General features: G+C 44.7%; 1 protein-coding gene across 2 annotated transcripts in view; it reads left to right on the forward strand.

Annotated features, from left to right (window-relative positions):
- ATP8B2 (ATPase phospholipid transporting 8B2) overlaps positions 1-13,999 on the forward strand; it is a 470,208-nt gene that overhangs the window by 63,744 nt on the left and 392,465 nt on the right. The window contains exons 1-2 of one of the 2 annotated variants that reach the window (XM_086947593.1): positions 1,846-2,026; positions 12,851-12,909. In XM_086947593.1, the coding sequence (XP_086803719.1) occupies positions 1,939-2,026; positions 12,851-12,909 (147 nt within the window). In that variant the 5' untranslated portion in view covers positions 1,846-1,938. Of the gene's footprint in view, positions 1-1,845; positions 2,027-12,850; positions 12,910-13,999 lie in introns of those variants that run through there. The other variant, XM_086947594.1, reaches the window with a different exon arrangement.

The following is a 13,999-nucleotide window of genomic DNA, read 5'->3' on the forward strand; positions in this document are numbered from 1 at the left end:
CAGCAGTGAAAAACTAATTTAAGAGTATTTCACTACCATGATATGTAAAACTTGAAAGAAAATGCCCTACTTTTTAGTACACTGCATCTTGCCCATGGGGCCGTCTGGGGCCTATTTTAGGGTGACTTGCGTGTAGTAAAAAGGAAGGTTTGGGCCTGCCAAGCAGGTGAAGTTGCCAGGTCTAAATGGCAGTTTAAAACTGCGCACACAGGCTCTACAGTGGAAGGCCTGAGAAATGTTTAAAGGGCTACTATAGTGGGACCATCAAAATTAGTGCTGCAGGCCCACAGGTAGCATTCAATTTACATGCCTGGGCACATATAGTGCACTTTACTAGGGACTTATAAGTAAATTAAATGTGCCAATTGCGGATAAGCCAGTGTTACCACATTTTAAGTAGAGAGCACATGCACTTTAGCACTGGTTAGCAGTGGCAAAGTGTCCAGAGTCCTGAAGTTAACAAAAACTAATTTAGCAAAAAGTGGAGTGAGTCAGAAATGTTTAGGGTGACCCTGCAGAAAGGTCCAGGTCTAACAGCTTACTTGAAGTTACACCATCCGAGAATCTGGCTAGGCTTACTAAGTAAGGACCCACAGTGTCAATGAAAGACTTATCATGTCTGCTTGTGGAGGTGGCATGGGTTGCTGGAGGTCACACTGTGTTGAAGGTGAGTGGTGACCTAAATTGCTGGCGGTCTCCCATGGTCTGAGAACGGTACATGGCGTTTCTGTAGGCTCACGCAGACTAAAATGGCCTGAGAAGGTGGCTTGGGGGTCACTTGTAATACTAGGTAACCTGACCTATCTACGGTCTTACTGTACAGAGCCGATAGCATTACTTTTCCGACTTTACACCTGTGTGCGGGAGGAGGGCACGGGGGCTTTTAGTCCATTTCACTAGACTTAGCATTTAAGCTGGACCCCCACGCCCCTTTTTCCCACATCAGCAGTGGTTTACCTCGGAAGTAGGAGGGCTCGCCTGAGGTCATATTATTATTATTATTATTATTATTATGTTTCTTATATAGCGCCTGAATCGACCCCCGAAGGGGTATCCCCGCGCTTGCCTTGGGAACCCGTCCTGGCTTTTCCCTGTGAGATAGCCCCTACAGGGTATCCCCAAGGTGAAAGCCAGGCATCCCGCCGCGGGGGGGGGGCGTTGTGGAGATTAAGCAAGCTTAATGCCCAGAGTTGCCGAGTGTGAACCCATGATTAGGTCAGGCACCGAAGCGAGAATTATCGAGTCCATGGACATTTGAGCTCAAGACCCTGCCGCGTCGGGAATTGAACCCTGGTCCCGGGTCTGACCTCTGCTTCAGGGTCTGCCTGCTCTAACCAGTGAGCCACACTTCTCCACCTTCTCTTCTTCATAGGTTAGGTGATTAGTAATATGACTCGCCAGATTCCTGAGGCGGCAGCGGCTGACTCCTGCACTGAGTTTTTGGGGCAAGTGCTGATGCTCTAGCGCCTAGACTTGGGCTCCTCTTGTTTACAACTTGTCTCCCTTGATTTAGCCCAGGTTGCGCGTTGCGTTGTGTGGAGGATGAAGCAAACTGCATGATGTATCCTCTCATCCCCTCCCCGGCTTGGAAACAGTTGCCATAGAAACCCAGGATCCCCCAGGATTGGCCGCGGTCCTCCAATAGGTGGCCGCCCTGACAATGTCATCTTGTAGTCCCCCTGCAGTGAGCTCCTCCCCTGCAGTCTGAGCTCACTGCTTGTTTTCGGCTGGTGCACGGATGGGGGAGCGCGGGCTTGGGCTGGGGGGTTCCTGGCAAGCAGAGGAGATGGCAGAGCCCCCCAGGCTTGTGGCCTCTCTTGGCATGCCGCCCCCCTCACAGCTCTGAGGTACCTCCCCTGCTGTAGGTGCATGGGCCGCGGGATGCGGGGCGAATGCCCTTCAGATTGGACTTCAGCGTCGTGAGCACGTCCTGCAGCCATGACCGTCCCCAAGGAGAGGCCGGGGAAGTGGCCCCCGTTCGGCCTGCCCCGTCGGTGGAGCCGCCGGCAGCACTCCTGGCTGACAGGTAGGACTGAGCCCCCTCGGCACGCTTACTGGGGGTGCGCGACGCCTGGCCGCAGGCTGGCATTCCGGCCTTCGCTCCAGTGCCAAGCCAGGGGGAACGGAGTGCAATGAAGGGGTGCTGCTTTCAAGGGCGCAGAGGGCAGCTCACATTTGAATGTCCCGTCTCCTGACCTTTAGCACTGTTGACATTGGCTCGTGCACGGACAATTAACAGACCAATCAGACGCCCTGTTAATGTGTAGTGTGAGGGCAGATCCTCTTGCTGGCCTCACACCCCCATCTTTTAACTCAGCATACCGCCCCCACCCCTCACTATAGGCCAGCCCCTGCCCCGATACTTTGTTACTCTATCGTTCCCCGGGGCTGCTGCTGGTGACACCTCCTGTCCGCATCTTTCTGCCTGCTGCCCTCCTCTGCTCTCGAACGTGTATCTGCCATCTCCTGTGTGCATGCCCTCGGCCACCCTGCCCCCTTCCAAAGCCCTCTCAGGACTGCTTCGTCCCCCCGTTTAATCCCTTCATCACAAGGACTCCCGCCGCACGCCCCTAGTGGGTAGTCTGTGTTCAAGGAAGGAGATGGCCCCTGGTGCCTGTTTGAATGATAACATACAGCAATGATCTTGGTTCGGTAAGCCCCGGTGCCACGGCACCACTTGCACCAGCGGAAGCTGCGCCCATGCAGTCGCCCTTGGCAGTCCTTGTACACCCCTCTCTCATGCCGCATCGCAGTACTTTCATTCCTCTGGTACTCTCCCGCACTTCACGGCACTCTGCTGCTTGTACTGGTGGCAAATGCCCGGATGGCTCATACCCCTTCTCACGGTGCTTTGTGCTGGGTTATCCCTCTCTTGAGGTCATTGCAGTACCCCCTGCCGCCGCTACGTGGTTCGCATGTCGCATCATAGTTTGTGTTGTAAGGATGCAGCAGCTTGGTGGGTGTCGCACCTGCCGCAGAGGTGCGTGTCCAGCCTGCAGGCCACCTGGCTCGCTCTTCCCGAGGACCACAGGCTCCTGTCGGGAAATCGCCGTCCTGCCCCAGACATGTTTGGTAGCGCAGACAGGCCTCCTGGCAACGGGGATTGGAACCATCCAGTGTCACCCTGGGATGGGAGGATCGTTCCGTCCCAGTACAGGAACTTCACCCCGGGGCTATGCGTCCGGTCTGACTGCGTAAAGAAGCGTCCTCAGCGCTTTATTGTCTTCTGCTCGAAGGCTGCACATCCACGCATAGATCCCGACCTCCCGAGTATGTTTAATGTAAGGCCTCGCTCCACGCGCCAGCAGTGACGTCACCTGCAAGGATGCCCGCAAGGTCTCTGAAGCCCTCCAGAAGGGCAGTGATATTCCTCTGTTGATGTGGCGCTATTGACTACCATCGGCTATTTTTCCTACTTTTTTTTGGGCAGATACTGTAAGCACACGAATCTGCTTGCAAAACAGGAGGTGCGTGCTGACGCCAGTAGGTATTCTGTGTTCCTGTAGAGTGGGTGGTTTAGTGCTGGACAAAATCTGCAACACAGCTTTTCTGCTGCAGGCAGTCTGACACACTTTAAAAAGGCAGTCTTGTAGTATTTCAAACATAATTCTATCGGAAGTGCGAACATATTATTCATATTCTTCGTGAGTGTTGTACACCATACTACAAAAAATGCTCTCAAAAGAGTGGAAATAATTTCATTTTGCCTCGGGAAAATGAAACCATTATGTTTATATCCTGTAACAGAGGAATGGATTCGCCTCTCATCTGCACAGAACACAATATACCTGCAAAAGGCCATTCCCACAAAAAAATGGTCAGTAAGGCATATTTCTATACTCACTCGCCCAGTGGCGTAACAAAACTTGAGGGGCCCTGCAAAGTACGTAGAGGGGCCATCACCAGACTCACAGAACCCCTCAGGACAGAATACTGTCCTGAGGGCCCCCTGAACTGCGGGGCCTTTGTTACACCACTGACTCGCCCTTGTGCACTGGCAGGTTTTTCCTCATAGTGGCGATCTATAACTCAGAAATACCCCATGATGTATGGCCAGGCATACCCACCTCCTGCTTAGCCTGTGTCAAGGTGAGTAATGTTTGAGTCAGCTTTATTTTCTCTTGTCTAATACATGCAGGTCAGGCATATTTTGCTCAAGTGGGTAGTTAACAGACAGTGGAGGACACATTTGTTAAATAGCTGCTCTCAGTACCTCCTTCGTGCTCGAATCTAATTGCTCACAATGAACTAAGCCTTCCTTTTATCACCAACTCGATCAAATTGGCCCCTCTTCTATTCTGGATAAGAACCTGGAAGAGGCACTCGGTCAAGATAAACCAAGTGGTATTAAAAGATAAAATAAATCTTGACCGAGCCAACAGTATCCCATTACTAGTATATATTAAGTAGTCCTTTACAGATCTGGGCCTTGCCTTCTTGTATACAACATTCTCCAAATGCCTGTCTTTTTCTGAAATCAAACTGAGAGGCTTAAGCCACAAAGTGCGAATTAGAAAGATGGCCCTGTAACCAAAGTAAAGTCACGGTTTCATTTTATCAGACTATGCCTAGCGTGACCATGGTTCGTGATTCCTATCTCTCCTTTGTTGCCAACAGCATGCATCGTTCTCTATTAACAAGGATGAGATTCAACCTTTTCCCCTTAATGGTAGGCTAACCAACCCAATCACATTCATTAAATCATTTATTGCTAGGCCCGTGTGATGATCGTTCCACACAAACCATGCCGCACATTTTGTTCTTCTGCTGTTTTTATAAACTGGAAAGGAAAAGATTCATTCTCCCAATGCTAACAAAACCGAGTTTATCCTGTCATTCCGCAGCCCTTGAAGTTATCAATACATTGGAAACCCCTTTCGTCTGTTTTATGACTGCAACATTTTTGTATTCAGTTTTGCGAATCAGGAAAGGTTCATCAGAGAGGGGAGTTGTTTTCTCGATTTAGTTTTACTAGTCGGATTTCATCAGCTCATGAATTACTGTAAGGATGTTAATATGCTTGCTGGCTTTAGCTGTGGGATTTGGAAGACCTTGCACAGGAGGGGTGGTATCTTTATCTGCTTGTTTTAAATACCTTGGTCTCTATTCAACTTGCTGAAAATGAATTGTTGTTTGACTTTTGTTTTTTAATTCATGTATATCTATGAGAATATCGATATTTTAACACACAATTAACTGATGTTTTATCATGTTTCTGCCTGTTTTGCAATGTGACTTTCCTCTGCACTTTTATGTATTTATCAAATGCGAATAAAGAGGATGATTGATTGTATGGCCAGGTAATGACATTCAACATACCCACCTCCTGCTTAGCCTGCGTCAAGGTTAATAATGTTTGAGTCAGCTTTATTTTCTCTTATCCAATAGAGCAGACCAGGCATATTTTGCTTTTATGCCATTGCGCTGTTTAGAATTTTCCGTCAGTGCAATTTTCTTTCACTCACCGTGTGGAATGTCCTCTCGGGACGTTTAAAGAAATCCCACTACAAGACTGCAGGCTCGCCAGAACGCTGTCTGCTGGTTAGTTCTGGCTTGAGAGTCCACTGATGGCCATCCTTATGTGATCAACAAAATAAGTGCTTTTAAGAAGCACTGCTTAGAGCAGTGGCTCTTAACCTTTAGATGTTTGGGCTCCCTCACCTAAAAATCACTGGAAGCCGGGAACCCCCACTCAATCATTATTGGAAGCCGGGGACCCCCACTGAATCATTATTGGAAGCCGGGAACCTCCACTGATCATTGTTGGAAGCCGGGGACCCACGCTGAATCATTACTGGAGGCCAGGGACCCCCATACTGAGACATTACTGGAGGCCGGGGGACTCGGCCGAATGATTGTCGATTATTTCAACCACAAAACAATACCGAAAAAAGTATTCATTTAACAAATACTCAAAAATTGACACCTTTTAATTTAATTTGCGAGCACATCAAAAAAAAAATGAACAATTTAATGTTACTGGAAAGGTTGGATAGTTTCAAAATTAATTTGAGGTGACTCATTGTTCATACTATATTCTGTTTGACGCATCTGCATTGCTTCCACAAATTATTTTGAGGATAATAATTACAATTTTAGCTTCCAATTGTACATTTAGCTTCTTTATTTATATCCACTTTATTTAATTTTCTAAGTAGCCGCAGACCCCGTGAGGAGACTTTGTGGACCCTCAGGGGTCCCCAGACCACAGGTTGGGAACCACTGGCTTAGAAAATCGCTTTTGCATAACCACAGGGCGATAACCTTGAGCACAGCATTTGATTCGACAGACGTAGTGTACTTCCACTAAAAAAGTGATTGTATTCCGTTTTTTTTTTGTATTGTTGAATGCTTAGGCTCAGTACAGTACAACTGAATTGGTTATTGGTGGTAAGCCAATGATAAGGGCCATAATTCTGATCTGTATTTTATGATAGTTATGACAAAGATGGAAGGTCTGACTTAGTCATTGTGAGAGTCATATGGACTGTTACAGTGAAAAAGCCTGTAGACTGGTGTTATTACAGGGCATCTCGCAGATTATTGTAGTAGGCAATGGTTTTGGTGTTGGACACTGTCTTTGACTAATCCTTGGGTTGGGAGATGTGCACTTTGCAGACCTCTACACATCTTATGGTGAGTCAGATTTTACCAGGGCGAGCTATATTGAGGGCCTACTCACCCTTCTGGCGACATGACAAACGGGTGTTCTGTTCACTCACTTAGTGAAGGAGCACTAAAGATGCCTTTAAATCATGTTTTTATCTTGTCACGTCTATTCTGTATTCAGAGACAGAGGTCAAAACTCAGTTTACATCTATGATTACTTTTCTTTCTCTGACGGCAAAGTTTGAGGACTTTGTAAAGCGAGCTGTGACAAAGACGTTGTGCAAGAAGTGTGCAAGAAAGGCTGTAGGATGTCATGTTTTATTGTAATAAACATTTAAATAGCTAAAACGTGAACTGTACAGATATTTCAAAAATAATCTTTCCGTAGTTATGAAAGCCCTTGTTTTGTAATTGTGTGATTGGAAAAAAAGAAAAGTTACGTGGATGAAAACAAATCATAACACTTTACTTGCTGATGTACAAATGATAAAAATATGTGCTGATACCCAGTTTGCACAGATTATTGTTTAAATACTAGTTTTAGAAGTAAAACAGCATGTTATTAGTAACATTTTTAGCAATTTCAGTGGAAAATGTGCCGTTTGTAAATGGAAGGGCTCTACCACCTCATGGTTTAGTTATATATGTATTAAAACTGAGGTTTTAAAGATAAACTGAAAAAGCATTTTTGCCCCTGCGCTGATGGCAATCCTATTATTGAACTCTGAGGCAAACCAGGGATCACGTGTACCCTATATTTGGGCAAGATTCTTTTTATGCATGCAGCAAAAGTTAGGTCTATTAAATTAAACCAAATATTTTTTTGTACAGAAGGGATGCTGAATTCCTATTGGAAGGCTCTCATTTTTTTTGTTTACATTTATTTATTGATTTATAAATGTAATAACCGATATTACACATGTGTACATATTGGTGGTTAACTCATACAAATCACAATAACATGTTCATGATATCATTAGTATGTTTTCTACGCGCAGCATGTGTGATGCAGGGTAGGAAGATTGGAAGGCTCTCATATGAGAGAGAGAAGAAAAAGGTGGCTCTGTAAAATAAAATATTTGCCTAGGATGACAGAGACCTGTTTTGGTCATTGCTGGGCGTCCTATGTAAAATATATTTTCCACAGTGTTTCATCATTTTACCCGTACTTGGTGACTGCATTGTTTAGAAGTATTGTCAAGCAACCTGGATCTCTGCAACGCTACACTATGTATAATACTATTCCAAGAGGGCTGCTCAGTGCGATGTTTACTGACTGCTCATCTTGGATCGGTATTGTGCATAGCGTATCAGTGTTTTACTGGGCTAAGGTGCTATTTCATTGCTTCTAAACTTGGCCGGCATGTGTAAGCCAGCCGTTCGCTGCCTTTTTTAATTGTATTTGTTTATTGCATGCATATGCTCCGAATGTTTCTTTCAATGGTGGCATGCCATTCTACTTGTACACTTTATTTTATCTTGTATATGCTTGCTGAGTTTGTATGTATTTTTTGTGGGTGGGTGAAAGAATAGACGCATCTGTGCAAGAATTATTTACAAATGGCTTGTATGAAGATAACTAATTGAGTGCCTAAACTCATCAGTCACGGAAGATGCCAGTTTAATTATAAGCCAGACATATTGGCATTGCAATTGCTTGTTTTTGCTGTGGGAAAGGGTGTGGCCGCTCATGCTGCAGAGTTCTCTAGTGGCTTCCTTGTGTTCAAGATTTTATATCTTTCACACTGTATGAATGCTTGCCTGGGGCCTGTTATGTATTTAATCGCCTGTTTTATTCTCTGCTGTGTCGCAGCTTACACCATCTTCAAGTTTTGATCTGCTTTGTTGATAGTGGAAGTGGGCTATATCAGATTACCTGTGTAGTGTCCACTGTTGGGGCACTAGTCCCACCACTGATCTAGGAGTTGGGATGGTTGGAGGTCCTGCTGGGGTTCAAGCTTGGTCTCCACAGATCCACGTTCCACAACCGTGGGAGTGTTTACAAGGTGGCAGGCTACCAGTATTAAAGAGCGTATTAAAACAGGATATTTACATGATTTGAGGAGGCAGAAAGCAATATTGGTGCACCTCTGGTGCCCAAGCCATTCTCCTCTGAGAGGTCGGGTCAGAGTTGGAGCCCATGCGTATTGAGTTAATTTATTAAGCACCCCTATGTATTTTGTGCATGCTCCGGTGAGTAAAAAGCGCAAATAATTCTTGTCTGTTCCCTTTCTGGTCTACAAGGCTCCTAGACATAAAAGGATTAGGTGGGTGGCACAAACCGCACTGAAATGAGGGCATTTATGTATGTGGGTCCTCTGAATCTGCCAACGTCAGTCTTTTGCTGCATGTCTTATATACATGTGCAAAAATAACAAATGATGAACGGAATGCTAAACACATTAAACGTTCACCCCCAGTCAACTCTCTGGGTATAATCCATCGTTTTTTTAATCCCCATGCCACCCCAGTTGGAACCCAGCCATATGCAAATCAGTCTTGACCCTGCTCCTTGTGGGAACAGTCCAACCTGAACTGCTAGGCCAGGTCCTCCCTGGACCAGAAACAAGTATTCTGGGACCAGTTCCAGAGTATCACCCCACAGCAGCCAGGCTAGCTTGACTCCAGTGGCACAGTGAGCACAGGACCCACGTCTGGGCATACCCTTCCCTCTTAGGGTGACAAAAGCAAAAAGGACAATTGATGGACGGAATGCTGAACAAATCAAACATGCATTGCCAGTCAACGATCTGGGTTTAATAAATCGTTTCTCGGCTCACCACGCCACCCCGTTTTTTTTTTTTTTTTTTGCATTTGTCTCTCTAAGTGGGAAGGGTATGCCCAGACCTGGTCCCCATGCTCGCAGTGCCTCCAGATTCAAGCAAAGCCTGGATGATCATTTTCTACTGGGAAAAGAACACACTCAAAAGACTGTCAAAAGGAAAGTCCTTCTTTGGTATGAAAGTTTACAGATACTGTTATTCCCTGAACTTGTGTCACTGATGAAGAGATGAAAAATGTCTTAACATAATATTTTCTTGTCAAGAAAGAGCTAAACAGATGGTGTTCCTCGAGGCAGTGAAACTTATGGTGACGAACACTGAGAATTAATATTTTTGGCACTGTGTGAGATAAAGGGCTCTTGCGAGCTATAAATCTATGCGAGAAGGGAATGCAGGAGGCCTAGGATACCAAGGGGGATGTCACAGCAGTAAGATAAAGTTCTGTTGAAGCTCACTGCTCATTGACACTTCTGCTTCATATCCACAGTTGTCTTCAATTTTTCTCGCACAGAGTGTATACAAAGATAATTCAAGTATCTTTTTTTGACTGGTCTGGTTATAGTCAGTGTCTGGGTCGAAAGTGGTAGTATATCGACTTGATCTCTGGCCTTGCAAACAGAAAACATTATACTCACAGGGAGACTCACTTGAATTCCGATTGTAATGGACCAAAAGTCAATTGACTTGGTGTCTGTGATCTTCTTAACACACAATGTGTCCCCTGCATTGCCACGTTTAGTTTTAAGAAAATAATGTATTCAATAACAAAAGGCACTTGTGCAGTTGTCTTTGCATATGCTTCTTTTATACTGTTTAGATCCCAGGCACTGTCAGAGTCCATCACTTGCTCTCAATATGTCACTAATGATCATCATTGCTTATTTGTGTGTCTCTGCCATTGGATCTGCTTCTGATTGATCCCACAAATCTCGATCCACCAACATCTTTTAATAAAACTCTATGTCTATATTCTCTCAATCTGAAATTGAAACTTAACAGTTTCTAGTTCTCTGGGAGGGAATCCATTTTCCCAAGAACTCCAGTGCCTCTAAAAAGATCTGCCAGAATTGGTTGTCCGGCAGTGATGTAGGAAGCGGGGACTGGTCTAACGTGGTGCGAGCAGTGGCCATGATGATGCTGTTTGAGTGTGGCACTGTGGTAACCATTGTTCTTTTTGACACTACCCTCCAGCTTGCTCTTCAATTTGTTAATTGGCTAATCCAAGGACTACCATAGTGGTGATTATGAATCTGTTTGTTTTCTTTTTGTTTACCTTGCCGTTTGCTGAAGATAATCCAATACTTGACCTTTCTTTGAATTTAGAAATCCTTGTATTTTTGGTATTGTTTCTCTAACTTTATGTGGTAAATTCGGGTCTAGAAAATGGTCCAATGGACTTTTTGGTATATTATTTATTCTCTTTGTTGTACTTCTTTCCTTTACAGGAGAAGTTACAATACATTTTAAGTAACAATTTAGCAGTGAATGGTTACAAAAGCTAGAATCTGGGGATTAAGTACTGAATTAAAGAGCACAATGCATTCCTACTGGAGTGCAAAACATGGTGGCCAAGCTAGTTTCTGGCCGGTCCTGGTATGCATCATCTTCTTCTGTACTGAGTATGCAACACTGGTTTCCGGTAGCTAAAAGGATTGCCTTTAAATCTTTGTATAGTGCACTGCGCTATTCATAACTCTGGTCCCTTGTATCTGAGGAAAAGTATTAATTTGTACATTCCAAATGTCCCTTCGCTCTATGGATTCCTTTTTTCTCGCAAGGCTATGGAACATGCTGCCCATTCCCTGCGGAAAACCACAATTCACCTGCGTTTTTGATAGCCTTTACATGCTTGGTTGTACAGTCTATACTCTTTCTTCCGTATGGGAATATTAGGATTTAGCTGACTCTTTTTTGTACGTTGTGTGATTTATGTAGGTTTAGGTTGATTTAATAGTTGCTGTCTCTCTCAGCGCCAGGACACCTTTGCGGTATTTGCACATTTATAAACTCCTAACATCACATATTATGCATCGGAGTCCAGAAAGTTTTAATAATGTACCCTGTACATAAGATTTTGACCGTGGAGTTAGAAGGGATCATGAATCTATCACAAGTTTTTCACTACCAATGTTTAAAAAAAGATTATCATAGACGTCTCTTTTGAAGGTGCTCTGTTTGATGGCAGTGATTGGGTAGAAAAGATGGAGGGCTTTCCTCTTTGGCTGTGCTATGATTAGGATATGGTTATGGACTGATCTCAAGACTAGAATGAGGAATTTATAGCAGGACCTGTTTGATGAAACCGCACCTTTGATTTCTGTTAGCGAAGGTGTGAGGGTATCTGGAGACATTACTTGGGTTGAGACATAAGACTACTTCTTGAAGGTGGCTGGATGGAGAAGTAGGGCTTGCTTTGGATGAGTCGTTTGCTTTAGTCCATCTTGCTGGTGACTAGAATGTTAACATCTTGACCATGTGAATGGTGAGGGAGAAGTACATTTTGTGGATGTCTTATAGGAGGCAGTGCGCAATTGGATTATTGTAATTAAGTTGTACTGCTTTATTCCATACTAGCAGCCCGCCCCAGCGTTGCCTGGGGCAGAAAGGGGCTGGGGGCAGCACTTGAGGCTTGCGTGCACTCCCGCCCGGCCCCCGCCCGCCACAACATTGTTTGTGTCCCGGAGCCTGCGCCTTACCCTCCCGCCCCGGCTCGACCCCCTCCCGCCCGTGTCCCGGAGAGCCTGATACTTACCTCAGCCGCCGGTCCCGATCCAGGCGCCCGCCCGCACAGGCCGCCACTTCGCCCAGCAGCAAGCAGGCCCGCGGCAGTCCTCCCAGCAGGTCGCGATCTTCGCCACCATTTCAGGAAGTGTTCAGGAAGTGTTGGGAGCGCAAATGATGTCATCACGCAGACGTAGCGGCCGGCGCTACTTGCAAGGGACTACTTTATTTTTATTTCTAAATTTTTTAAACAACGTATAGTTTTTTTATTTTTAATAGCCTATGTCCTTCTGCTTGCCCTGAGGTTTTCAAAGATGTCTTGGGTGTTTTGATTGGTGGTGTACTTTTCGACTTTACCTGGCTCAAAGGACACAGTTCTCTCTTTATAGTAGAAAGATTGGAGTGTTTTATGTAAAAAGGCCGAAGAGGAAACTAAAGGCTAAGATCATGTCACAGCAAGAGGTTATGTTTAGTGACCAGGAGAAGCACCAAAGACAGCATTGTGGGAGCAGGCAGGAAGTGAATTGTGGGCCTGGATAATACACGTTTGCATGTTCCCAACAGTTGCTGATAGCCTGAGTGTGTTCAATAATTTATGAGGTAGGAACTGCGTTAAGGGTGGTTCCCTTTTGTTGTCATAGCTGAGCTGTGACAGGACGGGCAGATGCTTCATGGGCAATGCACGGTATTTGGGTTGGTGCCATTTTAATGCAATTTATCCTTTGTTCTTATTGTAGAGGAAGAAAGGAAGGTAAAAGCTAACGACCGAGAATACAACGAAAAGTTCCAGTATGCGGTAAGCAACCTTTTGAGGCATATGTTTGATTTCCTATTAGAGTAAAAAAGTATAAAGAATCATGTTTATGTATTCCTTGCACCATACTGTTATAGCTGTCTTGTGTGGATAGTCAATGAAGATTTAATCTCCTGGACAGCAGCATTGTGTTGTGATTGTCAATATTTTTATGTATTGATTAATTGAAGATGCATCTAATAACTAAGCAATTGCAGAATTGATCAAGATTCCACAAAACCAGCCATTGTTGCAACTGTCCTGAATCTTTCTTTGTTCCTTGTTCTTGCAACATTTCTGAAATAGTAACAGCATTTTCCAATCATAGACAACCCACATCATCGTTCAGTCTGTTCCTGTGGAGACCATTAAATGGCGGGAGATATCACATTACATGTGAACCATATTCTTTTAGTCCACCACAAAAACCTGGCTACAATGATGGTATTCCTACAGGCTTTGTATCTGCTTGCATCTAGAATGCGCTTTCTCTCCTCCAGCAACGGAATTCCTCATGTTGCACTCTCATATGCTTTGATGGTTTAATGTAGTATTAACAATGTCAGCCAACAGTGTTTTCCCTTTATGAATTGTTCCAAATAGCTGTAAACTAATCTTCAGCAGCAGGGCATGACATCACTGGTGCCCCTGGAGAGATCCAGAGGTGGCCCACTCCTGATCTCGGTTTGTCCTGAGAAACTCCCCGCTCTTGAGACCCACAACCACAGCTGCTGAATTTATCAGGAGGCGACACAGAAAGACAGACAGACACTGCACTTTTCCGCACACTGATTTGTCAGCTACCATTCGTTACACAGCAGTGCTGTTCGCGTAAAATGTTTACATTTGGCTTAATGTGCATTTAGATCTCAATATGCATGAATAGCTACACATGCAGACATACAAAGTCAGAAGTAAACATTTTAAACTACTACGTGTGTGTTCGTGTGTATGTATAATATGACGTAGATCCCGTAAAATGTACTTCGTGAGATTCCCGTGATGATAAAAGCATAATTTTTTTTTATAGACTTAAGAATTTTGTACAGCCCATAATCTTGTCCTCCATTATGTCACTGCCCCCTTTCTTCTT

Source organism: Lissotriton vulgaris, chromosome 12 (assembly GCF_964263255.1).
Source record: "Lissotriton vulgaris chromosome 12, aLisVul1.2, whole genome shotgun sequence".
Taxonomy (NCBI): domain Eukaryota; kingdom Metazoa; phylum Chordata; class Amphibia; order Caudata; family Salamandridae; genus Lissotriton; species Lissotriton vulgaris.